This window comes from Neltuma alba, unplaced genomic scaffold (genome assembly GCF_004799145.2).
Source record: "Neltuma alba isolate B1F8T4 unplaced genomic scaffold, ASM479914v2 tig00012515_pilon, whole genome shotgun sequence".
In the NCBI taxonomy this organism is placed as follows: domain Eukaryota; kingdom Viridiplantae; phylum Streptophyta; class Magnoliopsida; order Fabales; family Fabaceae; genus Neltuma; species Neltuma alba.
Window position 1 is genome coordinate 267,924 of NW_021636982.1, and position 27,492 is coordinate 295,415.

General features: G+C 35.9%; 2 protein-coding genes across 2 annotated transcripts; both read left to right on the forward strand.

The window, feature by feature from the left end:
- Positions 1-18,358: 18,358 nt before the first annotated feature.
- On the forward strand, positions 18,359-20,507 carry LOC114727946 (IQ domain-containing protein IQM5-like). Its single transcript, XM_028914737.1, has 7 exons — positions 18,359-18,844; positions 19,001-19,063; positions 19,218-19,283; positions 19,432-19,520; positions 19,632-19,719; positions 19,885-20,115; positions 20,220-20,507. Exons 1-7 carry the CDS (start codon positions 18,359-18,361, stop codon positions 20,337-20,339), a joined length of 1,143 nt encoding a protein of 380 aa, XP_028770570.1. The 3' UTR covers positions 20,340-20,507.
- Positions 20,508-21,976: 1,469 nt separating this feature from the next.
- LOC114727916 (BTB/POZ domain-containing protein At3g09030-like) lies at positions 21,977-23,951 on the forward strand. The gene is given in 2 exon segments (XM_028914701.1): positions 21,977-23,421; positions 23,424-23,951. Coding segments are annotated over 2 exon segments (1,422 nt in total). The 5' UTR covers positions 21,977-22,203; the 3' UTR covers positions 23,628-23,951.
- The last annotated feature ends 3,541 nt before the right edge of the window (positions 23,952-27,492 follow it).

The following is a 27,492-nucleotide window of genomic DNA, read 5'->3' on the forward strand; positions in this document are numbered from 1 at the left end:
GACTTTAATAGTTTATGTTGTTAAGTTATGTTAGAAATGTTTTGAAATTTTGACTTGTTTGCAGTATTAGAAATACGTATGGACTTTTAAATTAAATATTTTATTACGTATGTTGATACAACTATACGAGGTGTTACAAGGACAATCAGCAAACAATGAATATTCATTCTATTGATATACTTCTCTAGTCCCTCATTCAGCACACACTGTCACAGAGGCAAGAGGATTATAGGAAAGAGATATAGAACCAGAGAGGAGGGAGAGAGATGCGAAGAACAGAAACGGAGTGGAAGAGAGATAGAACAAGAAAAGAGGACAATGTAGTTATTTCAAAAGGCATCAAATAATATTTCATTCATCAAAAGACATTGAAACGTTTCAGGCTTTTGGTGGGCATCAGGCCAAGCACTGTTTGACCACATGAGAGGACACAGAGCCACCCTCAACGGCATCGTCATCCACCTTAACTTGACCCCTCTCGAGAATGACATCAAGCTCTTTTTTGGCAGTGAGGCACCTGAGATTGATGCCCTCATCTGATTCCATTTGTTCTTCTGGTGTGATTCCAGTGTTGTGATCGAGGAATTGTCATGGGTATGAGAATTTGGTCTCAAAAAGGCTTTCTTTATCTTAGCATGGTCAGCCTAATTTATGACATCTTTTTGCGTTCTGCCAGAAATTTTTCTTTCCTTGAAACTGCAATTTTAGGTATGGCTCTGAATTCTATCAGCACGCCACTAATGACTTTATACATGCAAAATAATTTGTCGCCAATGATATCTTTTTTATTCCTATGCCTATAGCCACTCTCAAGCCCAAATAAAGGAGAAGGGTTGTCTTGACAGCCAACATAAAACTCGAAACCTAGAGTTGAAGTAATTTCTGGTCTTTTAATTGCTTAAAATACTACTCTATTTTAGCATAATACATGTGACATTGTCTACCACTCTAGTTTAGCACACCACTATTTGGAACCGTGAATAAGTATGCTAAACTTTAAAACTTGAGTATACTGTGTATTTAAAGAAGAAAAAAAAAAAGGAAACTTGAGTATATGATTGGAAGGGAGGGATGACAACGTTTGTCTTCTTGCTGCTACTCACCAATTGCTCTCCGAAGTCATTGAATGACCAGAATCTTTCTCTATCAGAGCTTTGGTAGTTGCATTATAAAAGCTGAGCTTTCTTGTTATGTAAAATTCTAGTAACTGGACCTTCTTTCTTCTTTTGAAATTAGGTGATAGACAGACATTGTTGGAAGAAGTATGCTTTTCAGGTGAACAAATGTTTGGGATCTTAGCTTAACCCATGCTGCTGCCACTATATGATGGCCGATCATGCCAAAAAGTACTTCACACGTGCCCTTGATAAAGTTCTTAAAAACTCATTGTTTTACAAGTACATGTATCTTAGATCAGCGGAATTCATCTCCTCTAAGGTGCAAGCTGCTCTTAGAGAGTTTAGCACGAGTAAGTAATTGTTGGTGTAGAAATTAAAGGAGTCGGTTTTCACTCATCTGTTGGTTTATATCAGGTCATTCCTTCTCTGAAAAGTTTCAACAGTTGATTTCAATATCATTGGTGGTCTCCCATACCCCTTTCAATGGATGGTTTCCTAGATAACTGAAGGCTGAAACACCGACAGGCAATGTGCCATATTTCACCTTACTAGCTCACCGTTCTTGTTATGTGGTTTATGACATTTTGAAACGAGTTACAAATGCCGAAATGGAATTTCGCTGGTTGAAATGAGATCAACTGCAGTGCTATTTTTTATGTTGTTCAACTCAGGTTGAACGCGCCGGTTATAAGTTCGAAGGCTAATATTGAAGAATGTTAAGCTTTCCTATGCCATTTCCATTTGTAGGCAAGTAAAGCAGTCCTGAGTTCTTTTCATTCCATTATCAACTCGTAGTTCACAAGCAAGGTCATAATTTGGAAGCAGCATTCTTATGTCTCAAAGTTCACCAGGTCTGAAATCACCCCTCCCTTCTGAAGCGACAATTAATTTGGAGTGCATAAAAAATCATCACTCGCCTATTATGAGGTTGGATTTTTCACAAGTTGTAAGTTTGAAATCCAAGTCTCAGATTAAGTTGACCTCCAAATGAAAGGTTCTAGTTATGATAATTATTTGAATTTATTTATCTTGTTTTGTTTCTACTTTTAGGAGAGCATACACATTAGCGGCTTAATATTACTAGCAAGATCCATCTGCGATTTCCCATTTTCATATTACTAGACCATAAGACTATTGTCTATCGTTTGTACTTACCTTTAAGGTTTTCTATATTTTGATTTAGTAGTATTTAGTAATATGTAAACTTATACATTTTATTTTTATATACACAATTTTAATACTTTAATTAGATTTTGATGTTTAGAATCTCTTTTTCCTTCTAATTCTCTCCATATGGTCTCATTTTTTGAAACCCCAATGTTGGTTCTTTTTAAAAGAGCTTTAAAAAAAAAAAAGGAAAGCTCACCTTTCCTCCTTCCATGGTGGCGACCAAATTAGACCATTTTTCTCATTAAAATTTTTTTGGTAAGAACTATTTCATTAAATTTTTAACATAATGAGATGACTCAAACAGGATAAAAAAAAACATATTTTCTAACTACTCTATAAATAAGATTAGAGGGGCATATTTGGAAATAAATGCTTTATATATATTAATTACTTATAATTCACAATCAATCACCATTATATCTTGTTAAAAACATGCATTGATACTAATCTCCAACATATCCAAATTAATGTCCAGTTAGAGTGAGCAAAAAGGCCCCCGCTCATAATATTAGAGTGCCACCCAACTTGCTGGGGCCTTTTTCTTAAAAGAGAAGTTACGAATGGGCTCTAAACCTTTATTGTTTTCCTCTTTGCTGGTATGCTTTGGGTCAAACGCCCATGCTCTGATCGCCTAAACTTCAAATCCATTATCCATAAACCCCAAAAAAAGGACAAAAACTATTGCAATAAAATTTTAAAAAAGAAAAATAATTATTAAAAAATCTTAATAACAACTAAGCAGCTTATAATGATAAGTTTCACAATAAAAAATAACAACTTCTCACTTGTCATTGTGATGTTTTAGTAATTATTTACTTTTTATGAGACTCTATTGCAATTCTTCTTAAGCTCTTTTTTTTTTGCCCCCTAAATCGGCACATGTGGGTCCCTACCAATAATATATTGTACTCCTCATGTTCTTAATATAGGACCCAATTATTGAATTAGTTTTAATCTTAAATACAAGATCCATTTTTCATATTTATCAATTTTTTTTAAATTACCTCTATGGGTACTCCCTCAACCATAATCAAGTAGAAGATGAAGATGAGATATTAAGTAAGATGATTATGGTGTTTTAGAAAAAACGTGTCACATTTCTTATAATTAACTAATTTACCTAACTTTCTTAATTTAATCAAATTAGTTAATTGAGTCTTATATTAAGAATGAAGAGTATTTATTATTTGTTCTGCGGTTCCACCAATAATGTATTACAACAACCCAATGACCAAGGCGATACATGCGAAGAAATCCGAAAAGCATAAACGAAAAGCATTGTTGGGTGGCTGCCCAATACGAAGCCATATAGAGATGCGGCCATGAATTCTCACGAAGATTTTAAAAAACAATAAAAAAAATTGGGAGAGCCATGCATACGCAAGATACGTGAAGAATCAAAGTGAAGTGAGCCTCATTTTAGTTAATTAGCCTGTTTTACGTATATGACTTTTTTTCTTATCGCAAATATGAATTCAGTTCATTTTTTTAAACTCCATTTGATTTTATTAGTGTTGTAGGTTTCAAAAAGTTTTTAAAAATAATTAAATATAAATTCATCAAAAAGAAATTACATAATTTAAAGAAAATACATACTCTCTACTTACATAGATTTTGTATGTCGTCTTGTGCTATTCATGACTCATGAATATGGATATGATATGATATTCAATTTTTTTCATACTATACTAAAAGCATATTAAGTAGTCTTTTTTTTTTTTTCCTTTGCCCAAATATTAAGTAGTCTTACTTCCTGGGATTTGCAGGAAGATTCAGATTTTTCATAGCACATATTTTTTTAAAAAAAAAAACAATATACTCTTGTAAAAAGTAACTTGATAATATATCTACATTCTGTATTGTTCTTATCTTCATAAACTCTCTATGCTCTCTCTCTCTCTCACAAAGACACACCCCATTCTTTCTTGAGTACCAATGCCGGTTTTTAGCTTTCGTCCTCCCAATACAGTGCAGGGGCTCATGTTGAATTTTTGAACAAGATTATTGACTACTTTTAAATGTCAAATTTTTTCTTCTGTCCGAAGAAAAAAGTCCAATTTTCTCTGTATATCAATTACTTGTAGTTTCGCATTCAATCACCATTACCTTGTTAATATGATATTCGACCTCTAATTTTTAATATAAGAGCCATTTAACTAATTTAAATAGATTAAAAAAATTAATTAAATTAGTTATTTATCATAAATAGAAATTAATTTTCCTAAAATACGTTTTTTTAATAATAACCTCTCTCGGATGGAAAACTTTAGATGTGTATAATTTAATGGGGATATTTTAAAACTAAACTTTTTATTTAACAGACAAAATAAATTGATATCTAGTAGGATCAAATCAAATTTTCAAGTTGTTCTATTAATGATCGGAGGTAGTACATTACTGAATAATCAATAAAAGAGCGTGATTTTACATATTACACATGATAAAGCGAAGATCAACTAAATATTAGTTAGTCCAGAGTCCACACAGCTTGTTAACAAAGTCAAAAAGTTGATTCCTTTCCCGCTCCTTTCTTACTTTCTCTAGTGTATGGGGGGAAGCTGTAACTTGGATGAATTATTGAAGGAAAAAGCCGCGTGAATTCCACAACCCTAATTCCTACGATCCTCTTGTGGTTGCGGCCGGCGATTCTGGGTAGTGTGGGAGGGGGCGTTTGATTGAGGTTAGTATATGTCTCTTCGATGAATTTTTTCTTTGGTCTGTTGCAGAAATCTTGGTACAAGCTCTGCTATACTCTGCTTTTGGAATTTGAATCCTTGTTCATGAGGAATTAAACGCATTAGATCTGTTTGCCATTTTTTATTCTCTGTTATGCTTTAGCTGAGCTTAGTCTGCCTTTTTTGGTGATAACTTTAGGCTGTTTCTGATAACTGGGAAAGAAAAAAATGAGCGATCAGCGGCCCTGGGTTTGGCAATCTGTGGAACGTGTTTCAGCCGTAGGTGGCCTGGTTTTCTTTCTTCTCAGTTCGACCTACGAAATGTCATTTGGAAAGTGGGGTTGTGGCGGTCTCCTTGCTTATCTGTTCGTCGGTTTAGTTATGTGGTGCCTTGTCTTCCTTGTCAAGAGCATCCAGCTTCCAGAGAATTACCGAGATCGTGTGTTAGCTACAACTTTTATTGTGATCTGTGTGATCTCCGTTCTGCTTGACAAATCTTTAGCTGGAAAATCAGATGCATTGAGCATCATCTCGTATGGTTTATTCTCCTTGATGTCGCTGTCCGTGTCAAGGAGTTCTGAGCTTGGATTCAAGACAGGGTGCTCCACTTTTTTCCTCACCTTTTTCGTTGAAGAAATCCTAAAAATCAGCTGGATCTTCTTATTACCGATCGCATTAGTTCTCCTCTGCATCTGGGTCATCCCCATGCTCCGCCGCAACAACTCAGAATCCAGAGTTCAGGTGAGTTCCATCAGTCCATATGCTCTTATCACGGTGAATTGTTGCTGACGATGAAAACACCAATTTGTAGGTCTTAATTGAGTTTTGCAGCAAAATATTCAAGCAACTGAGCCTGGTACTTGCATTTATCTTACACTTGTTCAGTATTTGGATATAATGCTCTAGTCTCGTATTAACTGACTTCACTTATTTTCGCTTTCATACTGATGTATCATTCTCTTATTGAGGACCATCAGCAAAATAACGAAGATGAGGAAAGCCGTTCGCTTCTTCCAGGTGTAAGTGACCAAATCCAATATAAATATTCATTTTACTGATGTACTGCTCTAGTCTCCCATGCAGCTCACACCGTCAGTGAGAGCCAAGAGGTTCTAATGCCCCACTCTCTAATGCCCCTTGACACGCCCCAACTTCCCAAATGTTTTTTTCTCCTCTCTTTTCATCACTAAATTTTATGTAAAATGAGCAACATTTTTGATATCTTATGGGCAAAAAGTAGTACACTTTAAATTTTTTATGATTTTTTGGTGAGAGGATTATAGGAAAGAAATATAGGAAAGAGAGAGCCTGTTACTTGCATTTATTTTATGCTTGTGGATTTTGTCTTTTGCAGAGCCAAGATTCCCAAGTTTCAGAGCAAAGCCTGTCATCTGCGAACAGTCAGCAAGGTTATGACCAAGATGAGCCTCCTCAAGATGTAAGTGATCGCCAAAACGGAATATAGATGTTTAGTATTTGGATATAATGCTCTAGTCTCCTATTAAATGACTCCACTTATTATCGCTTTCATACTGATGCATCTTTCTCTTATTTAGGACCATCAGCAAGATAACGGAGATGAGGAAAGCCCGCTTCTTCCACATGTAAGTGATCAAATCCAATATAAATATTCATTTTATTTATATGAGTACTGCTCTAGTCTCCCATGCGGCTCACACCGTCAGTGAGAGCCAAGGGGTTCTAATACCCCTCTCTCTAATGCCCCTTAACACGCCCCAACTTCCAGATGCTAACTTCCAAAATGTTTTTTTCTCCTCTCTTTTTATCATTAAATTCTATGTAAAATGAGTGACATTTTGATATCTTATGGGCAAATGTTTTTCTCTCCTCTCTTTTTATCATTAAATTCTATGTAAAATGAGTGATATTTTGATATCTTATGGGCAAAAAGTAGTGCAGTTTTAAATTTTTAATGATTTTGTTGCAAGAGGATTATAGGAAAGAGATATAGAAAGAGAGAGGAGGGAGGGAGATGCGAAGTAACAAGAAGGAAGAGGAAGTAGTTATTTCAACAAGGCATCAAATAATATTTCTTTCACCAAAAGCCTCCGGCATAAGTTGCATGGTGGATATTTATAGAAGTCACTTGCTTGCCAATGGCCCATCTGCCTTCATGGAATCATTACGACTCATGAGGCTGAGGGTTCTACCCTTGCAATGGCCTGGGTGAAGGAAGTCTAGAGAGCTTTATGTGAATAGCATACAGCCATTTTTGGGATGATTAATATCCTTTGTTACGATTGAACTGATCTCCTTGCCTTTCTTCGTTTTCTCTCCCCTCCCCCACCGTCTCTCTTCTGCATTCCCTTTCTTTCCCTCTGCTTCTCTAACCCTCCCCTGGATTCTCCTCTGTTTGAATCAGTGACAGTGTGTTACATGACATCTGTCTCCTATTAAATGACTGAACATGTTTTGTTACTTCCATGCAGACGCATCATTCCTCAGGGATGGGAGAAGTTTCAGAACAGGAAAGCACATCAGATAGGGGCACTGAGCGAAATAACGAACAAGGAGAGGAAGGTCCTTCCTTTTTGGCAGCTGTAGGTGATCAAATCCAATACTGGGGTTTATGTGGGTTATCACATGCATGCTTCAGTCGCGTGTTAACGGTTTCCGTTTTTCGCAGGAATCCCCGGACCAAGATTATGTTCCATCAGGAAACAACGACGTGATACTCCAAATCGAGGAGACGCACCCCATGCCTGGATTAAGGTAGTCCTCTTAAACCCCCATATCATACACTGTTTGTGCTGAATTTTTAGTGTCATGGCAATTATATTTGATCGTAATAGAATTTGCATGGATCATCAAACAAAGCCAAAGGAAACCCTAAATCACTACAAGCTGGGTGTTACTCAACAGAAACTCTGATCAGATAGATGCAGTACTCAAGACAGACCCTATAGCTATTTCCTACCACAAGATTGTTTTGGATTGAAAGAATATAACAGGGGGAGTGAAGTTGATGATGTTATAAATTACTCATCCAGTCCTTAATATAAGACCTATTTAACTAATTTGATTAGATTAAGGAAGTTAGGTAAGTTAGTTAATTATAAGAAAAATGACATATTTTCCCTAAAACACCATAATTATCTTTCTTAATATCCTATCTCCTTCTTCTATTTGATTATGGTTAAGAGAGTATCCAAGAGGTAATTTAGAGAAAATTGATAATATGAGAAATGGATCTTATATTTAGGATAAAAACTAACTCAAGAATTGAGTCCTATATTAAGGACCGGAGGAGTATTAATAATATAAAAGAAGAAGAGTTTTTAGGAGCTATCTCTTCTGTTCTCTACTGTGATTTCATTAAGCTGAGTATATGTTTTACAAGAATTTATACATTATATTTATGACTTGTTATTAGTAAGGGTAATTGAGTAAAAGAAAAATAAAGTGACTCGAATAAGCGTGGTACTGTTTGTTATGCAGGAGGAGGCGGACGCCATCTGGAATTCAAAACATATCAAGCCGCGTTGTACACACGCTTGGGCTGTTGCGGCGCCAGGTGGCCCCCGGCTCTTTTAATTTCCCTTTTTTTTTTTTTGAATGGGAGTCACTGTACAATATGCATTTGACGAGAACCAAAGGAACGGGAGCTGGTTGACTTGGGCTAAGGCATCTTATCTTTTGAGTTGGTTGTCTCCCCCTAAAGGAGCATCCAGGGGCGGAGGGACCCCCTTTGATGTTGACACTCGACACTTTTTCATCAGCTGGCATGTAACCCGAATACAATGCTGCTATCAGAGTCATATGGAAACATTAAGTCGGTTGATTCAGTTCACGTGCTTCTCTCTTCCATCTACTTTCCAACTGCACATGCATTGTTTACATATTACTCCTATTACTATTACTGTTAATAACATCTATAATAATTGTTGCTGCCAGGAAAAAATAAATAAAAATTCCAAGCCATAGAAAGGCAATGCCCATTTTTATGCGTTGACCACGTTATCTTACAATAATTATTTAACGATTAAGTTTTGGCAAATGATTTTCTGTCTGAAGCATGCAGCACAAACATTCACGGTTTATAATATTCTGAGTTCTTGTAATAATTTTGTTTATATGTCACAATTTTATGATGAGATCTTCTCCAAAAATGGTGCGCCGAAGGGCAAATAATCTTAAATATTTATTTCTCATCAAGTTATTTTAGAACAAAAAATTCTCCCATTCAACTTTTGTAATGATCATTAGATTTTAATACTCTTTTTTTTTTCTTTTCCATTCAATGTGATTTTTTAACATATGTAAGATTCTGATTTTTTTTTAAAATTTAATTAGAACGATTTATGCTTCAAGTTTCAATATCTTTAAAATGTATGAATAAAATACTTTATAATCATTTTGCATTTTTACTTCATTTAAATACAAATATTAAACAAAACATAAGTAAAGATAGTTCGCTCTTTGTACCCAAACATCAACATCCAATGATACAAACCCAAGCAAAGAGTTCATTCATTCTTGGTTATTTTGGATATCATACCTAAGCTTTTGACGAAGACAACTTACACACTATGCAGAATTTTTGGGGTGTTTGAAAAAAAAAATCATAATTTTAAAAATAATTTACTGGGTATTAAGTAAGTGAAAAAGGCTCTATCTTAAATTGTGTAAAAGTATTTTTTTTAAAAAAAATGTTTTTTGGGTGACCCAAACACCTTTTTTATGTGAGATAAGTAAGATTTACATTCAAGTTGAAATAGTGGCATGAATCCTCTGAATTAAATCTTAACTGGAATAAAATAGTGAATCTTCCGGACGCACTCCAATGAAGAACCAGTAACTCACTCCAACTTCAAAATTTTGTAAGCAGTGCAGGCTGATCAACCTTCCTCTGCTTCCCAGTTATGAGAAGCTTCTTCATATAACTGCTTACAAATTTACAATTAAAAATGTCGATGAACCAAATAAATCAATATTTATGTCTTAACTTCCAGCCTACATCATAAATTCATTTGTAGGGACTATATAACGAGAACACTCTAAAATTCTAAAGAAAGAAAGGATTTAAAGCAGATTGTGCTAATTGTATTGACAACTAGGAATACTTATTTGGTTAATTAACCGAAGTAGGATTTCTTCTGTGTATAACTTCATTATACCCCTTCTGATTCAAAATATAAGATACACTTTATCATTTACGTTTATCAAAAAATTAGTTAAAATTAATTTAAAACAATAAAAATGCAAGGCATGATTTTTTTCCCTCCAAATATGCCTTTATTAATATAAAAAAATAAGTAAAAGATATAATAAATGAATCAAAAAGGAAAAAATATGTGTTAGAAGTAAAATTAGAAAAAAAAATTATTAAATGTTTAGACAAAATGAATATTATCTCATAAAAAAACTAAGTTCCTTCAACAAAATTTATCTTATACTCTTATTTTGAACCGGATGGAGTAGTTACTAAAACAAATTCTTCTATATGATATGGTCTTGCAGCTGAGGTTGAAAATAGACGACAGATCTGAGGGAAAACGTTGGAGGTGATGAAGCCAAATATTCCCACTCTGTGACATCGTTTGGAATATATTTAGAGAAAGTCTATAACGTTGTCCCACCGTCAATCTACGAATGCAAGATAATTGGTGAACCAACGAGTACAACGCATCGTTTCGTTGCGATTCCGACGAGTTCATTCAAAGACTATTATTGGGACATTTTAATTCAGAAACATAAACACTTATATTTAAGGTTGTGAATTCTCTTATAAATTTTGTAATGTCTATATTTTTCATGAATAGCTGAACTTGGGTTGCATATCCTTAAATTTTTGTTGTAAATCGCTAAATTTCATTTTTTTCATTCACACTTACACACTTATATTTGGGATTATGAATTCCTTTATGTTTTTTATGAATTGCCAAATTTGAATTGTAAATCACTGAATTTTTGTTATAAATTTTTAAATTTTACATACTCATTCATACTTAAACATTTATATTTGTGGTTGTAAATTTCCTTATATTTCTTGTAAATTGCTGAATTTTTGTTGTAAATCGTTGAATTTCACTTGTAAATTGTCAAATTTTATTTGTTCATTTATACTTGAATACTTGCATTTATTTTGTTGTATATATTTTACTTTGTATTATATGATTAAGTGGCTTAATTGGCTTGATGGTCATATTATTTTGGGAAAATGGCAATTAGGTCCCACTTAAGGAAATCAAATACAAAAAGGTCCCTTGAAATCATGAAATTATTTTTAAGTCCCAAAAATTTTTTTGCATTAAATTTTATTTATTTACTTACCAAATTACCCTTCATTTTTTTTAAAGTTTGCATTAACAACTGAAAGAGCAGTGGTTGACAACTCAGGATGTAAGGATTGACAACTATCGTGGCTGGTTTGACAACTTATGGTGTGATATGCTGAGAAAATGTGTTGTCAAACCAGCCGCGATAGTTGTCAATTCTTGCACCCTGAATTGTCAATCACTGCTCTTTCAGTTGTCAATACAAATCTTAAAAAAAAAGAAGGGTAATTTGGTAATTAAACAAATAAAATTTATTGCAAAAAGGTCCCTTGGAACTTCAGAATAATTTCATGATTTCAAGGGACTTTTTTGTATTTAATTGCCTTGAGTGGGACCTAATTGCAATTCTCCCTATTATTTTTGTTATGCCAAGGAATCATCATGAGTTCAAATCCCCTCTTGACCACCATATTTCAAAAAAAAAAAAAAAAAAAGCTAGCTAGGTCGAGTTCTGATGACAATTAATATTTATTTTTTGAAACAGTCGAAAGGAAGGATAACATTGTATTTTTACCCTTAGATTTTTAATTTTATTTGGTCTAAGAAGGTTTACTGAAATTTTAAAAATATTTTTAAGGTCAACTGATATTAATGAAATTTTCCCATTATTATTTCCCAGATTTCCATTGTTCAAAAGCTTTGGACTATCTTCGTGGTGCTCTCCCAATGGATGTGGCAACTTCTGACTCTGATTATGTGGCCTCTCCGGACGACCCTGTCAAGCTCAACGCCGGCGGGGAGCTCTTCGAGGCGTCGCCTGCCACCCTTCGCCCCGGGGGTCCCGATTCCCTTCTCACCGCTCTCTCCCTCCGTAACACCTGCGATAACCACCCTGTTTTCATTGACCGGGACCCCAAGATCTTCTCCGTCCTCTTCTCTTCCCTCTGCCGCTCGTCGTTTCTCCAGGCAACAACTTCCCGATGAAGCCCTTTACTACGGCATCGACGCCCAACTCAGGTCGGCCATGGCGGCGCCACCGTTGGATGGGATCGACGGCTCTATCACCGCAACAATTCCACCGGCGTCTGAAGGCTTGTCTCCCACTTTCACCGCCGCCGAGGTCGACAGATCCATTTGGATAGCGGACGGTGGTCAGATTTCTTGCTACGACTGAAATCTCAGCCACTCATGCACCATTCGGACTCATCTAGACCAAACTGATTCGATTTGCCAAGCCTGCACTCCTAATCTTATACTCACGGATCTCCCATACTTTTCATGCTCAGTACTCACTTATTTAATTAAAGTCATGCAATGATAGATCTGATGCAGTAGTTAATCCATTTCTTTTTTAGTTTTAATTTCCTTTATTCTCTTACACAACTTTGTTCCTTTTTCTAACTTCAAAAGAGCGAACAATAAAATTTGCCCGTGCATTATAATCAGCTTTCTATTTCATTTTACCCATTCATAGAATTTGTCTTCATGACTCTTAAATACTATCTCCGGTCTTAATTATAAGAGCCAATTGACTAATTTGAAGAGATTAAGGAAGTAAGTTGAGTTAGTTATTTGTCCTAAATAGGTATTGTCTTTTCTAAAATATCCTTGCTAATCAAGTGTATTGATTAGAACTATCATTATTTGAAAGGCTATTTTGAAAAAATATATATAAATATGAGAGACAAAGTGGATTGAGGTCTTATATTTAGGATCAGAATAAAAATCAAATGAGGCCTTATATTAAGGACCGGAGATAATATGATGTGATTTTTCTATTTTTTTTTTTTCATATTATGCGGAAAGTATATTAAGATAGTCTTATCGGTTCCAAGTATTTGCATAAAGATTCAGATTTATTAATTTTAAAAAGTGATAGTAGTCATGTTAATGAATAGTGAAAAATGACGTAATAATATGCATACACATTCTATAAAAAATTATTGATAAGCAGAAAAATGACGAAACTGTCTCATTCATTATGAACATCTAACCCCAATTAAGTGGCTCGGGAGGCAAATATATATTGTTCTTATCTCCATACACTCTTTATATGTTGACACACAAACAGTTTTTACATGCCATTCTCATAGTTTTTAGTCACTAATCTCGTCCTTGCAATTAATGTTTTTCCGTCAAGAATGACTACTTCTGTGTACTAATCTTCTATGCACGCGCGCACACACACACAGTAATTACTTATAGATTAACAAGGAAACAGCACTACCTTGTTTAAAATACGTATTGATGCTAAAAAGTGAACTGGTTCCTTTTGAACACGTAGCAACCTCTTTTACATGTTAAAAGTATCCTGAGTTAACAAAGGAGCTTGATTTTGCACATCATGGGGTGTTTATAAATCCTAAAAATCACTTAAAATAAATATTTTTATATAAGTTAAGATAAAATTCTTTTCGTATATTTACTTAAAATTACTTTTAAAAGTCTAATCCTTGTGGTGATAAATCAAACACCATTTTGTTTAGACAATAGTCTGGATGACAGCTTCTTGTTATACTTTTGGCCTTTTGCTAAAAAGTTGATTCCTTTCCCAATTTCCTCTCTACATGACTCTCATGTGGGGAAGCAGTGGTAACAAGAGATGAATTATTGAAGAAAGAAACCGTGTGAATTAGAGCTGAGTGATTTGCAGCGATTCTGGGCATTCAGTGTGGGAAGGGGGGCATTTGATTGAGGTTATTATGTCGTTTTGATCATTCTTTTTTATTTGCTTTGACCTGTTATAGAAATCTTTTTACAATCTCGGCTATGCTCTACTTTTGGCATTGGAATCCTATTTTGGCTATTCTTGACGTTTTAAACACATCCGACCCTTCTCCCATCTCCGATTCTCTGTGGTTCTTTATCCGAGCTTGGCCTGTCTGTCTCTCTCTCTGTTTTTTTCGCTTGTAAGAGAAATCTTTGTACAATCTCAGCTATACTCTGCTTCTGGAATTGGAATCCTTTTTCGGCGACTAGAATCTGAATCCTTATATTCAAGGAATTAAACACATCTTACCTTTATCCCATCTTCGATTCTCTGTGATGCTTTGCCTGGGCTTGGCCTGTCTCTCTCTTTGTTTTTTTTTTTTGGCAAAAATTAATTCGCTAGTGTTTAGTTTACTTTTATTTTCAATCAGGTGTTTCTAATTTATTTTGCTTGAATTGAACCCTTTATAATCAATGCTATAGGCATCAATCCCTGAGTTAAAAATCATTTTAATGTTGTTAATTTCAATTTATAGAATTTATTTCATTTTATGAAATTTCTATGATTTATTTAACACCGTTTTATAGTATTATTGGTATATTTCTATAAATGAAATAATGTCATCAAATATATAAACTAAAATTAACAACTTAAATAATAAGGGGATAATTTTTTTTAAAAAAAAGTATAAAAACTGATTTAAAATTAAGATATAAGTAGAGTGGTGGACTAATTTTCTTTCGTTTTCTTTTTATCAACTTTAGGCTATTTCAGATGCCTAGAAAAGGACAGAATGAGAGATCTTGTATATCATCAGCCCTGGCTCTGGAAATTTGTGGGAAGTGTGTCAGCCATAACTGGCCTTGTTTGCTTTGGTCTCAGCTCCACCTACAAAATCTCATTTGGAAAGTTTGGCATTGCGATCTCCTTGTTTATCTATTCCTCAGTTTAACGGTAGGGTGCCTCATCTTGTGGGGCAAGAGAATTCGAGTTTCAGATAAATTCCAAGGCCCTGTGGCAGCTCTAATGTTTGATGTGATCTGTTTGATCTCCTTGTTGAATGACAAACTTGTGCCTGCAAAATCAGATGCATTGAGCATTATCTCGTATGATTCATTTGCCTTGCTGTCGCTGTCCATGTCAAGGTATTTTGTGCTTGGATTCAAAACTGGCTTCTCCACATTTTTCCTGTCCTTGTTTGCCACAGGACTTTTCAAAATCAACTGGATGCTCTTACCCATCGCGTTATTTTTCTGCTCGCTCATCATTATTCTTCACCACTACTCAGAATCCCCACTGTACAGTTTGGTTCCATCACTCCAAATGGCTATCTTCACCCCCGGCAGTGATAGAAATTGGCGATGAGGATGTCTTAACTGGGTTTTGCAGCAAAATATTCAAGCAATTGATCCCTGACGTGAAACGTCAATTGTTACCTGACTAACATGTGTTTAATCCTTGTAGATTTTGGCTTTTGCAGAGCCAAGATTCCCCAGAGATGGGAAAAGTTCAGGACAAAGCCTATCTACGATCAATGTAACCAGCAAAATAACCAAGAGGAATCTTCTTAAGCTGTAAGCGACAATAATGGAATATAAGTATTCAGTTTCCCGATCGATATACTTCTCTAGTCTCCTATTAAATGATTAACGCTTATTATCACTTCCATACAGAAGCATCATTCTCCAAGTAATGGACAAGAGCAAAATAACGAACAATAGGAAGATCGTTCGTCTTTGCCAGCCGTGGGTGATCAAATCCAATATTTATTAATATTGATTTGGTTGACAAGACCTTTCAGTATTGTGTTAATGGCTTTCCATTTTGTTGCAGGAATCAAGGGACCAAGATCATGTTGATCATCAGGAAACAACACGCTCACAATCCATGACGTCTGGATGCACAGTTCTACCGATCCTGAACTAGTTCAGCAGCGTCACGACGGGAACTCCTAAGGGTCCCCTCTCAACTAACACCCATATATGCTCAATATTAGTATCATGGCAATGATAATTCACGGTAAAATTAGCCACACCATATATTTTGCCCCAAAAAAATCAAATTTTTATGGATATCCCAAAATCAAAGAATACAATCACCAACAGGCAAAGACCATAAAACAGCAGCATTCAACACAAACCAGCAAAAACAAAAGCAAGTGAATTTGGTGAAGTTATTATTATCATTATTCTTAATTAACTTAAAAGTTGAAGAGTTTTTTAGGCATAAGATATGTTTTACAAGAATCTCTACGTTTTGTGCATGAGTTGTTGGTGGGAGTAATTGAGTGGGAGGAAAATGGACTAATTGGAATGATTGAGTAATTAGAATAATAGGAGGAGGAGGAGGCGGACAACACGTGGACGAATTTGACGAGGAAAGATAAGGAGGCCATGCTAGCTGGAACAGATGGGAGGATTGCATTAAAGAAGGACAAGGAGAAGAATAAGAAGACTTGAAAGCTTGAAATTAAGTCATAGCAGATAGGGACAAGAGAAGTACGCAAGTACGTGGTAGATTGGATATTCTTTTGTATTATGAATATAAATTTAGCGCGTTCCCGATTGAGTTTCTAAATGTTTAGAATACGTATATGTGAAAATACATATTGCAATAAGCCAATAAACATACTCATATTTGTGATAAAGTAATCAATAATCTATATGATTGTGCTTTTATTTTGTTCTTGTGATATAAATTAATGCCAGTTGTATATTTGGAAAACTGGAGATAAATTTTTTATGGAGAAATTAATTAGCAAATAGTCCTTATGGACTTTGTACAACTCAACTTTCATTACGTGCAACTGTTTTTTTTTTTTTGTAACCCATCTTTTTTTGTGTGCAATTACCATTTTTTATGCAACTCAATTTCCCTTTGTGCAGCTAAACTTTTTTTGGTGTGCAAGCTATCTTTTCTATATATAACTTAGTCTTTTTATATCCAAATAATGTTTTGTGGAAATCATCTCTTATTTGTGCAACTTAATTTTTTTTTTTTGTGTGCACCTTATATTCCTTTGTGCAATCTATCACTTTAGAAACTGTTTGCCAATTAAATTTTTAATAAATGATTTATTCTCAATTTCCCATGGTATATTCTCTATCCACATGCTGGATTCATGACTCCCGAAATCTTCTACAGCCTTCATGGTCTTCAAGATTTTGCAAGGGTAGTTTTAGACTGCTACAGGATTGAGCAGTTAACAATATCCAGTTTGAGTGAACAAAAACAGAGAAGGACCTCAATTGTAACACTAGTTGCGGCCTAACTTTTTTTTTTAATAGATACACACATACTTCTGTTAGAAGCAAACCTATTTAAGGCACTATAATGTGGCCCAACTTCATGATGATTCATACTTTTTTAACAATTACAAGTGGGTTCAAAAACTTTGATTGATTTTCTATCTGCTTGTACGCTTTGAGCCAAACGTTAATGATCCATTAACTACAGAGAAAGAAAACACAAAAAGGCCTAAACTGAAACGATACTCTTCTATTAGTGCATTGGTTCTCTTTCTTCAGGGTCGGCGCACATAAGCCCCAACCTGTAATTATGTTTATTACTCGTGCTATCTAATCTGTCATTACAAGCCAACGAACAAGACAATGTGAAGATTGAAGAAATTAGTGGATTGTCTGGTTGTGGCCTTTGAGAGGGGTAGTTGAACCCCTTCGGTTTGGCTTGGTTTGTTTTGTTTTTCCTTTCAAACGCAAGTATGCTTAATATAATAGTGATTTTACATATTTTATTGACAAAGCAAAGAGCCAAAGACCAAGTCAAGGTTGTACTTTTGGGCCTCTGCCACCGGAGTCAACAAGTCGATACCTTTACCATTCCTTACTCGGTTTCTCTCCGCGTCAATTCGAGTCCCTTATTCAGAGTTACGTTCCTTTGTTGTGAGACGATTCTCTGGGAATGGGCAGTGTGGCGTGGGAGGGAGCGTTTGATTAAGGTTAGTAGTAGGTCTCTTTGATGATTTATTTGTTTGGTCTGGAACAAAAATCCTAGTACAATCTCTGCTATACTAAGATTTCGAAATTCCTGACAAATTAAACACTTCTGATCTCTTCCCCATTTGTTGAGTCTCTGTTAAGCTTTTGTGGTGCCTACACAAGTGTTTAAACGCGAGTGTTTAATTTACTTTATCTTTCAATCAGATCTTTTTAATTTATTTTGTTTGAATTCAATCCTTTGATTTATTATAGGCATCAATCCTCGGGTTAAAAACCATTTTCATATTATTAATTTTAATTTATAGAATTTCATTCACTTTATGAAATTTTTATCATCTTATTTAGCACCGTTGTAGTATTGGTTTATTTCTATAACTGAAATTTCATCAAATTTATATATTAAAATTAAGAAATCAAATAATGAGGGTCTCATTTTTTTGTTAAATAAATTATGAACAGGATAAGAGATCTTGTATGCCATCGGGCCATGATTTGGAAATTTGTGGGAAGTTTGTCAGGCATAGCCGGCCTGGTTTGCTTTGGTTTCAGCTCCACCTACAAAATCTCATTTGGAAAGCTTGGTATTGGCGGTCTCCTTCTTTATCTATTCGTCGCGGTAATCATATGGAGCCTCATCTTATGGGGCAAGAGAATTCGAGTTTCAGAGAAATTCCAAGGCCCTGTGGCAGCTCTAATATTTGATGTGATCTGTTTGATCTCCGCGGTGAATGAAAAACTTCTTCCTGCAAAATCAGATGCTTTGAGCATTATCTCGTATGGTTCATTTGCCTTGATGTCGCTGTCCATGTCAAGGAAGTTTGAGCTCGGATTCGAAACTGGCTTTTCCACCTTTTTCCTGACATTGTTTGCCACACAACTGTTCAAAATCAAGTGGATCCTCTTACCTATTGCATTAGTTTTCTGCTCCCTCATCGTGATTCTTCGCCACTACTCAGAATCCGTAGTACAGGAGGTTGGTCCCATCAGTCCAAGTGACCATCTTCACGTTGATGTTGGTCCTTCGATGGCAATGAGGTCTTAACAGAGTTTTGCAGCAAAATATTCAAGCAACTGAACCTGTTACTTGAACTAACATGTGTTACATCATTGTGTATTTTCATTTTTGCAGTGGCAAGATTCCTCAGGGGTGGGAGAAGTTTCGGGGCAAAGCCAATTATCACGGCGGGGAGGGGCAAGCACAAAAGCAACTTTTCTTTTTTACCTCTCTTGAATACACACCAATTACTTTATAATTACAAAGAATCTGGATTGCTGTGGAGTTTAACTAATAATTTCTTTATTAATTTCTTTTTTTTGGTCTAGCTTCTAACTGAATTTTCACTCAGGTTGGCAAAGGTTTGTACAAGAATGAGAAGGCGCAAAGACTAGCCCGGCGACATTGGCTTGAAGCTGTAAGGCCTTGAAGCCTTCTCTGTTCTTATCCATTATTCCAATACGTTAGCCAAGAAGAGTACCCTCTGTGATCTTGAAGCTTTTGAACAACAGATTTGATCCATATTAAGTGTTGACAATGTTACTTTCTTTTTGTTTCTTGCACAGGTTGACCCACGTCATCGATATGGTCACAATATATTGCTCTATTATAATGTCTGGCATAGAAGCCAAAGCAGCCAACCATTTTTCTACTGGTAAACACTCGTTTTGAAACTTAATCTCTTCACTGTAATTACCATGAAACATGGTAGATGAGGAACTAATAAGGATTTGGATGGCTAACTTCCAGCTTTTATTACATTTAGGTTGGATGTAGGAGAAGGCAAAGAAGTGAATCTTGAGAGATGTCCAAGGAGCAAACTTCAACACCAATGCGTTAAATATCTTGGACCGGTAAGTTCTCACTAATATATGTATGTTTAACATCCATTTTAATTAGATATAGATTCACATCCAACAGACTTAGCTATGAAGATTTGCTTTTTATTTGGCCTGAGTCTATCTGAAAACTGCTGTTGCTATAGCTCATTTAGCTGATTGATGGTGCTACCAATGCAGAAAGAAAGGGAAGAATATGAAGTTATTGTTGAAGGGGGCAAGCTGGTGTATAGACAAAATGGGAAGGTTCTCGATACTAGAGATAGGTCCATATGGATATTTGTTCTGAGCCCCACGAGGTCTTTGTATGTGGGGCGAAGGCAGATGGGTTTGTTTCATCACTCTAGCTTCCTGGCTGGAGCAGTGCCCGCAGTAGCAGGGAGATTAGCGGCTCATGAGGGTGTTCTTAAGGTACTAATAATATATATCACACAGCATAATCGCTTTCATTCTATTACTTTTTCTAACTTTCTGGTACTTCCACTTGTAAGTGTTGTTGCATTAAAACATTTCAGGTTATTTGGCTTGATAGCGCATACTACCTCCCTACAGTAGAGAGTTTCAGAGAAGTCATTAGCTTTCTTGAGGAGCACAATTTAGACCCCTCCGCTGTCAAAAAACTTAAGAATTTATAATATAGTAATTCATTAGATTAATAGTTATCATATTGACAATACGCATTATGTGATATCTGACATGAATAAAAAAATTTAATAATTATCTATATGTTGCCTTGTAAACATTGTATAGATTGAATTTTATATTTAAAATTTTCTGAATATTAGTATATATTTCATTGATCAGATTTATTATAATATTTAATTACAATACTTATTTGTAAATAAGCTCTTTGTTAGATAACGTCTCTAGTTTTTAACTCAATCCATTTAATATATTGATTCCAACAAATATTGTACGCATTTGAATGATTGCTTAGTTTTTTATTTTAGTGAAAAAGGTATAAAGATCATTCACACTATACCACCAGGACTCTCCCAATCCTCCTCAATTCTAGTTATTTATGTCCTTATTTGATAATTTTACATTATTTACAGATGAATATGACACTTATTTCTAAATAAGATGGCCTATCAAATGAAGCATTACCGACAATTAATTTCTTTAGTTGAATAACCTTGAATTAATTTAAATATGCTAACTATGCAGACAAATGAGATATTTGATCAAACTTAATAAGAAGTGAATATGCAACAACAACTACAATGTATGCAAAGGAGTTTAAGATGTGGTACCACGAGTCATTATTTGTAAGGTAGATCAATTTTTATTGTTTGTTCATGTCAAATTAATCATGACTTGTTATTAAATTTTTAAAACCTAAACATTACTTATTTTCATTAATAACTTTTTTTTATTAATATAGTACTCCTTCGACCCCAAATATAAGATCCATTTTATCGTGTAAATTATATTTAGGACCAGATGGAGTATTAACCATTGCCATTATTATCATATAATAATTAACACCCATCTGATTATTTACTAATAATTCATTATTCAAATGATAATCCAATCCAATTATTATTAAAATCATTGTAGGGGATATGTGTGAGGTGAGAGATTGTAAACAAGTTGTTTAAGATAAAGTTCAAGTGCAAGAAACTTATTGAAAATGTTGTTCTTAGTTTGATGAATTTTAAAACTTGTTCTAATCTTGAACAATTTTGACTATACCATCTAGGAATATAATTCCCACAATATGGTGTGTGGAGAATTTTTCTGTATTATTTATAGGTTATTAGTAAGAAAACCTCAGCCCGTTTCGGATTAGCTCATACCCACACCACAAGAGGTAAGGCTAGACACAGCTCAGAGCCTCATCTTCATCTTTAAATGAAGAACCAGAAACTTACTCCAACTTCGTAATTTTGCAAGGGCTGATCAACGTTCCTCTACTTTCCAGTTACGAGAAGCTTATTCATATCACTGCTTATAGATTTACAACTACAAATGTCGATGAACTAAATAAATAAATGAGTATTTACTCTTTCATGCCTTAAGTCTCAGGTTACGTCATAAATTCATTTTTGCAGGACTGGATAGCGAGAAGACTCTAAAATTCTAGGAAAAAGAAAGGGTTTAAAACAGATTGTGCTAATTGTATTGACTGCCGGGAAAATTTACTTGGTTATTAGCAGAAGTAGGATGCTCTCTCTGTGTAACTTAATCATATTTGCTATAACAAATTCTTCTATATGATATATGATATACTCTTGCAGCTGAGATTGAAAATAGACGGCGATGAGAAAAGCAGATCTGAGGGAAAACGATGAAGGAGACGAAGCCAAAGATTCCAACTCTGTTACATCGTTGGGAACGTTTCGGAAAAAGTCCAACGTTGTCCCACCGTAATTGGTGAACCAACCAGTGGAACGCATCGTTTCGATTCGGAGATGTTAATTCAGAGACCATTATTTCCCAGATTTCCATTTTCCAAGCTGGTCAAAAGTTTTGGACTATCTTCGTGGTGCTCTCTCAATGGATGTGGCAACTACTGCCTCCAGTTATGTGACCTCTCCGGACGACCGTATCAAGCTCAACGTCGGCGGGAAGCTCTTCGAGACGACGCTTGCCACCCTTCGTTCCGGTGGTTCGGATTCCCTACTCACGGCTCTCTCCCTCCGTGACACCGGCGATAACCACCCTGTTTTCATTGACCGCGACCCCGAGATCTTCTCCGTCCTCCTGTCCCTCCTCCGAACCAAGCAGCTCCCCTCCACCGCTCGTCGTTTCTCCAAGCAAGAGCTCGCCGATGAAGCAATTTACTACGGCATCGACGCCCAACTCAGGTCGGCCATGGCGCCGTCACCATTGGATGGGATCGACGCCTCTAGCACCGCAACAATTCGACCGGCGTCTGAGGGCTTGTCTCCCACTTTCACCGCCGCCGAGGTCGATGGATCCATTTGGATAGCCCACGGTGGTCAGATTTCTTGCTACGACTGGAATCTCAGCCACTCATGCACCATTCGAACCCATCTAGACGAAATTGATTCTATTTGCCGTGTCTGGCCCGAAATTGCGGCTATAGGGTCAGAATCCAACGCGGGACTGCACTTCTACGATTTCTCCGATGGGCGCAACATCGGGACGGTTCAGTGGACTGATCCTTCTGATCCCCGTATCTTCAAGGCCCGAGTGAACGCAATAGCTGGCTCAGAGAGTTCCATTTTTGCGGCGTTTGATTGCCCGCACAGAGAGAATTCTGTCCTTGAAATAGATAAAACAAAGCTTCAGATCGTGTCTCAGCTCGCTAGACAATCTGGTAATCAGGCTAAGCATACGGTTCCTGGGAAGCTGACGTGGGTACCCCAGAACGGCGTGCTTGTTGGAAGTGCAGTTACGAGCGGGGCTTTTGGATACTCTGGCTACATCAGATTGTGGGACCCTCGTTCCGGCGAGGTGGTGTGGGAGACGAATGAGCCGGGTGCAGGTAGAAGCAGTAGGTTTGGGGATTCGTTTGCGTGCGTGGACGTCGACGTGGAAGGCTTGGCTTTGTTCAAGCTCTGCTCTCAATCCGGGGATTTGGCAATGGCGAACATGCGGCATTTAAAAGAGGATCCGTGGATTTATTTGCAAGAAAAGAACCCAAGCTTGGTGAACACCGGGAGAGTTAGCAACAGTGTGATTCATTGTTACAGGAAGCAGGTGTTTGTCGGGAGAGAGGGTGATTTAGAGGTTTGGTCCAGGCTCGAAGGGATGAAAATGGTGCAGAAATAGCTGGTGGAGATGCTGAGGGTTTGTATAGAAGAAATTTCGTGGACAAAATAGAGGATTCAGAGAGGGGGATTATTAAGCAGATCGATGGTGGTGGGAACAGGTTGTTTATTAGCAGAGAAGAGGTTGAAGGTATTGAAGTATGGGAGAGTTCTTGTTCTTCTGGCGCGATTTCAGTTTTGTGATCAAGGAATTGTCATGGATATGAGAATTTGGTCTCAAACCGGCTTTATTTAGTTGAGCGTGGTCAGCCTACTTTACAACAGACCCTTTTGCATTATGCCAGAGACTTTTCCTCCCTGGAAACTGCAATTTTAGGTATGGCTTCGAATTCTATCAGCGTGTCACCGATGATTTTATACTTACAAGATACTTTGTCCCCGATGATATTTGTTTTATATCTCTGCCAATATTTCATAGCCAGCTCCAAACTCGAATAAAGGAAGGAAGACGATTGTATTAGGCCCAGATAGCAAAAGTAAAACTTGTGAATGGGACAATTTTTTATGGAACCAGAAATTGAAGTCATTTCTGGTCTATTAATTGCTTAAAATACTGCTCTCTTTTAGCATAATACAAATGACTTTAGTTTAGCACACCACTATTTGGAACTGTGAATCAATATGCTAAACTTTAAAACATGAGCATATCATTGGCAGGGAGGGATGACAGGGTTTGTCTTCCTACTACTACTCACCAATTGCTCTCTGAAGTACTATTGAATGACCAGAATCTTTCCTTATTAGAGCTCTGGTAGTTTGGTGCCTACAGTATACAAGCTAAGCTTTCTTGTTATGTAAAGTTCCAGTAACTAGACCTTCTTTCTTCTCCTTTTGAAACTAGGTCGTAGACAAACATTGTCGGAAGAAGTATGCTTTGCAGGTGAACAGATGTTTGGGATCTTAGCTTAACCCATTCTGCTGCCATTGTACATGCCAAAAAGTTCTTAAGATGCGATCTTGATTAAGTTATTCAAACTCATTGTTTTACTGGGATGTTAGGTAACCAGGATTGAGCTCCTCTAAAGTGCAACTGCCCTTAGAGAGTTTCGTGCATAATGCTGGTCTAAAAATTAAGGGAGCCGGTTTTCATTCATCTGTTGGTTTATATCAAGTCATTCCTTCTCTGAAAATTTTCAAGAGTTGATTTCATTGTCAGCGGTGATCTACCACGCCCCTTTTTGTTTCCTAGATAACGGAAGGCTAAAGCATATACAGGCAGCATCCTATATTTTACATTACCAGCTCACAGTTCTCTTTTGCTATGTGGTTTCTGACACTTCTGAAAGAAGTGTTTGTGAAGACTAAAAAATAGTGCTGAAACTTGTAGAATTGCCATACAAATGCCGAAGTGCAATTTCGCTGAGTGAAGTGAGATCAACGGCAGTGCTATTTTGTATGTTGTTCAACTCAGGTTGAATGTGCATAGTGATTATAAGGTTATAAGGTCCCGAGTTGGTTGGATGCTGGTTATTATGGTGAAGGAATTACGAGATCCGAGGTTAACGACTTTTTGTTGTAAAATGTGTGCATATGGGGATGGTATACCATGTTGTAAGCGACAATGGTCATTCTTATGTAAAACAGTAAAAAATTCGAAGGCTAATATTGAAGAATGTCAAACTTTCCTATGACATTTCCATTGGCAGGCAAGTAAAGCAGTCCTGAGTTCTTGTCATTCCATTGTCAACTTGTAGTGCACAAGCAAGGTCATAATTTAGAAGCAGCGTTCTTATGCCTCAAAGTTTACCAGTTTTTCTATGCATCTAAGGATTTTTCGAAGACTGTCTGAAATCAACCCTCCTTTCTGAAGTGACAATTAATTTGTAGTGCATAAGCAAGTTTCTACTTGCTCTTTCCTGGAAAAATCATCATTCACCTACTATGAGGCTGGATTTTTCATGAGTCGAAAGTTTGAAATTCAGTTGTCTCAAATCAAGTTGATCTCCAAATGAAATGTTCTAGTTGGGGTAATTATTTCAACTTACTTCTCTTGTTTTGTTTTTACCGTTAGAAAGGCGGATATTAGCCTCTTAATAATACAAGCGAAATCGATTCTATGATTTTCATAATTTGAATGAACCTTTTACAAGTGATCTTCTAGTATATGAAATAAATATGTAATTTTTTAGTATACGAAATAAATATATAAGAAGAATTTTGTTGAAGGCGCTGTTTTTATGTAATTACAGGAAGTTGCCCGTATAGAAATTTTCATAGCACTACTCCGTAAGGCCATTGTCTACAATCTGTACTTGCCTTTAAAGTTTTCTATATTTGATTTAGTTGTAATTAATTAATAATTATTTGGTGTCAAGGATGTACTATGTAAATTTATACATTATATTTTTATATACACAAAAATTTAATAATTTAATTAGATTTTGATGTTTAGAATCTTATTGATACTTTTCCCTTCCAAGTCTTTCCATTTCATCTCCCACTTTTGAAGAACGCACCGTTGATTGTTTCTAAAGAAAGGACTTAAAAGAAACAACAAGGACCTTTGCTCGTTCAATGGTGGCGACCAAGTTAGACCAGTTTCCTCATCTATCTCCAGCTACCAAAACAAATTTTAGATTAATCATGATAACATTTTAACTCGACTCGCGACCCTCAGGAAACCCACTAATTTTAATTGACAGAAAAAATCTACGCCCCTTCAATTAGCGGCCCGACCAGTTTCCATATTTGATGAATAGCAAGAGAAATATTTAGTAGGTTTCAACCTGCCATTAATTCAAGCCAACCAGAAGAAGAAGAAGAAGAAGAAGAAGAAGAAGGCAGAGTTGAAAGAGTTATGGAAAAAAATTCTCTTGTGCTTTGAATCAGTAATCCTCAATTATCCAGACTGTGCAAATAATTCGGCCAGTTTAATAAGTGCATCTTTCTCCTATCCCAATTACCTCGTCGCTTTAGCAAAGAAGATATTCTCATCCGGGCAGGAAATTTTAATGGATGCAGGATGCTGATTGCTCCGTGAAAAGGGTTATAGATAAAAAGACTTGCAGGGAGGCAAGATTAATGAGGGGTATTTCAAATATTTTGCTAAGTGCAATATGAAATCGGGTCCCTCATAATAATTTTACTTATTCAGACAACTTCTGTGTAATTTTAATAATTCAGGGTCTTTATTTGTGATTTTTCTTATTAACAAACTGCTTCAGGAAGGTGATGGCTTGGTGATTTTTCCTGAAGGAACCACTTGCTGAGAATCATTTCTGTTAAGTTTCTGTGCTCTTTTCGCAGAATTAACTGGGAGGATTATTCTTGTGGCTATCAACACAAAGAAGACTGTTTAATGGAACCACAGTTCGTGGCCATAAGATTTTGAACCCTTACTTTGTGTTCATGAACAATATTCCCACATTTGAGATCACTTTTCTGGACCAGCTTCCAGTCGAGCTCACATGTAAGGGAGGGAAGTCCAGTTTTGAAGTTGCGAGTTACATTCCGACAGTTCTTGCGGGGACGCTTCGGTTTGAGTGGACGAATCTGACAAGGAAAGATAAGTACAGTATGCTTGCTGGAACGGATGGGAGGATTGCATTGAAGAAGGAGAAGGATGGAGAGAAGAACACTCGAAAGCTTGAAATCAATTAAGTGTGATAGCAGATAGGGACGAGGCAAGTACGTAATATATAGCAAATATAATTTTTTTCCTCAAATATATCCTTATATATAAATAGGTAAACGTGAAAGAGTAATAATAAAATAAATAAATAAATAAAAAGAATATATTAAATACGTCAAATTATAGATAAAATAGGTAATAATACATTAAATGTTCAGATAAACTCAAAGAGGATCTTATAAAAAAAATAAACCTATTCAAAAAATTAGATCTTATAATAAAGAACGAAAGAATACACACAGCAATAAGGCAATAAACAGAATCATATTTCTGATAAAGTAATCAATAATCTACATGATTGTGCTTTAATTTTTTTGTTGTTGAGACATGAATTAATGCCCGTTGTATATTCTCTATCGGTTGCATGTTGGACTAATCAGTCCCGAAATCTTCTAAGCCTTCATGGCTTGAAGATTT

What these genes read in the sequence shown, in the direction of transcription:
- LOC114727946 (XM_028914737.1), top strand. Translation starts at nt 18,359, where the DNA reads ATGATTTGGAAATTTGTGGGAAGTTTGTCAGGCATAGCCGGCCTGGTT. An exon ending in AGCCAACCATTTTTCTACTG is followed by an intron (nt 19,521 to 19,631) that starts GTAAACACTCGT and finishes TATTACATTTAG; the next exon opens with GTTGGATGTAGGAGAAGGCA. An exon ending in CTCATGAGGGTGTTCTTAAG is followed by an intron (nt 20,116 to 20,219) that starts GTACTAATAATA and finishes AAAACATTTCAG; the next exon opens with GTTATTTGGCTTGATAGCGC.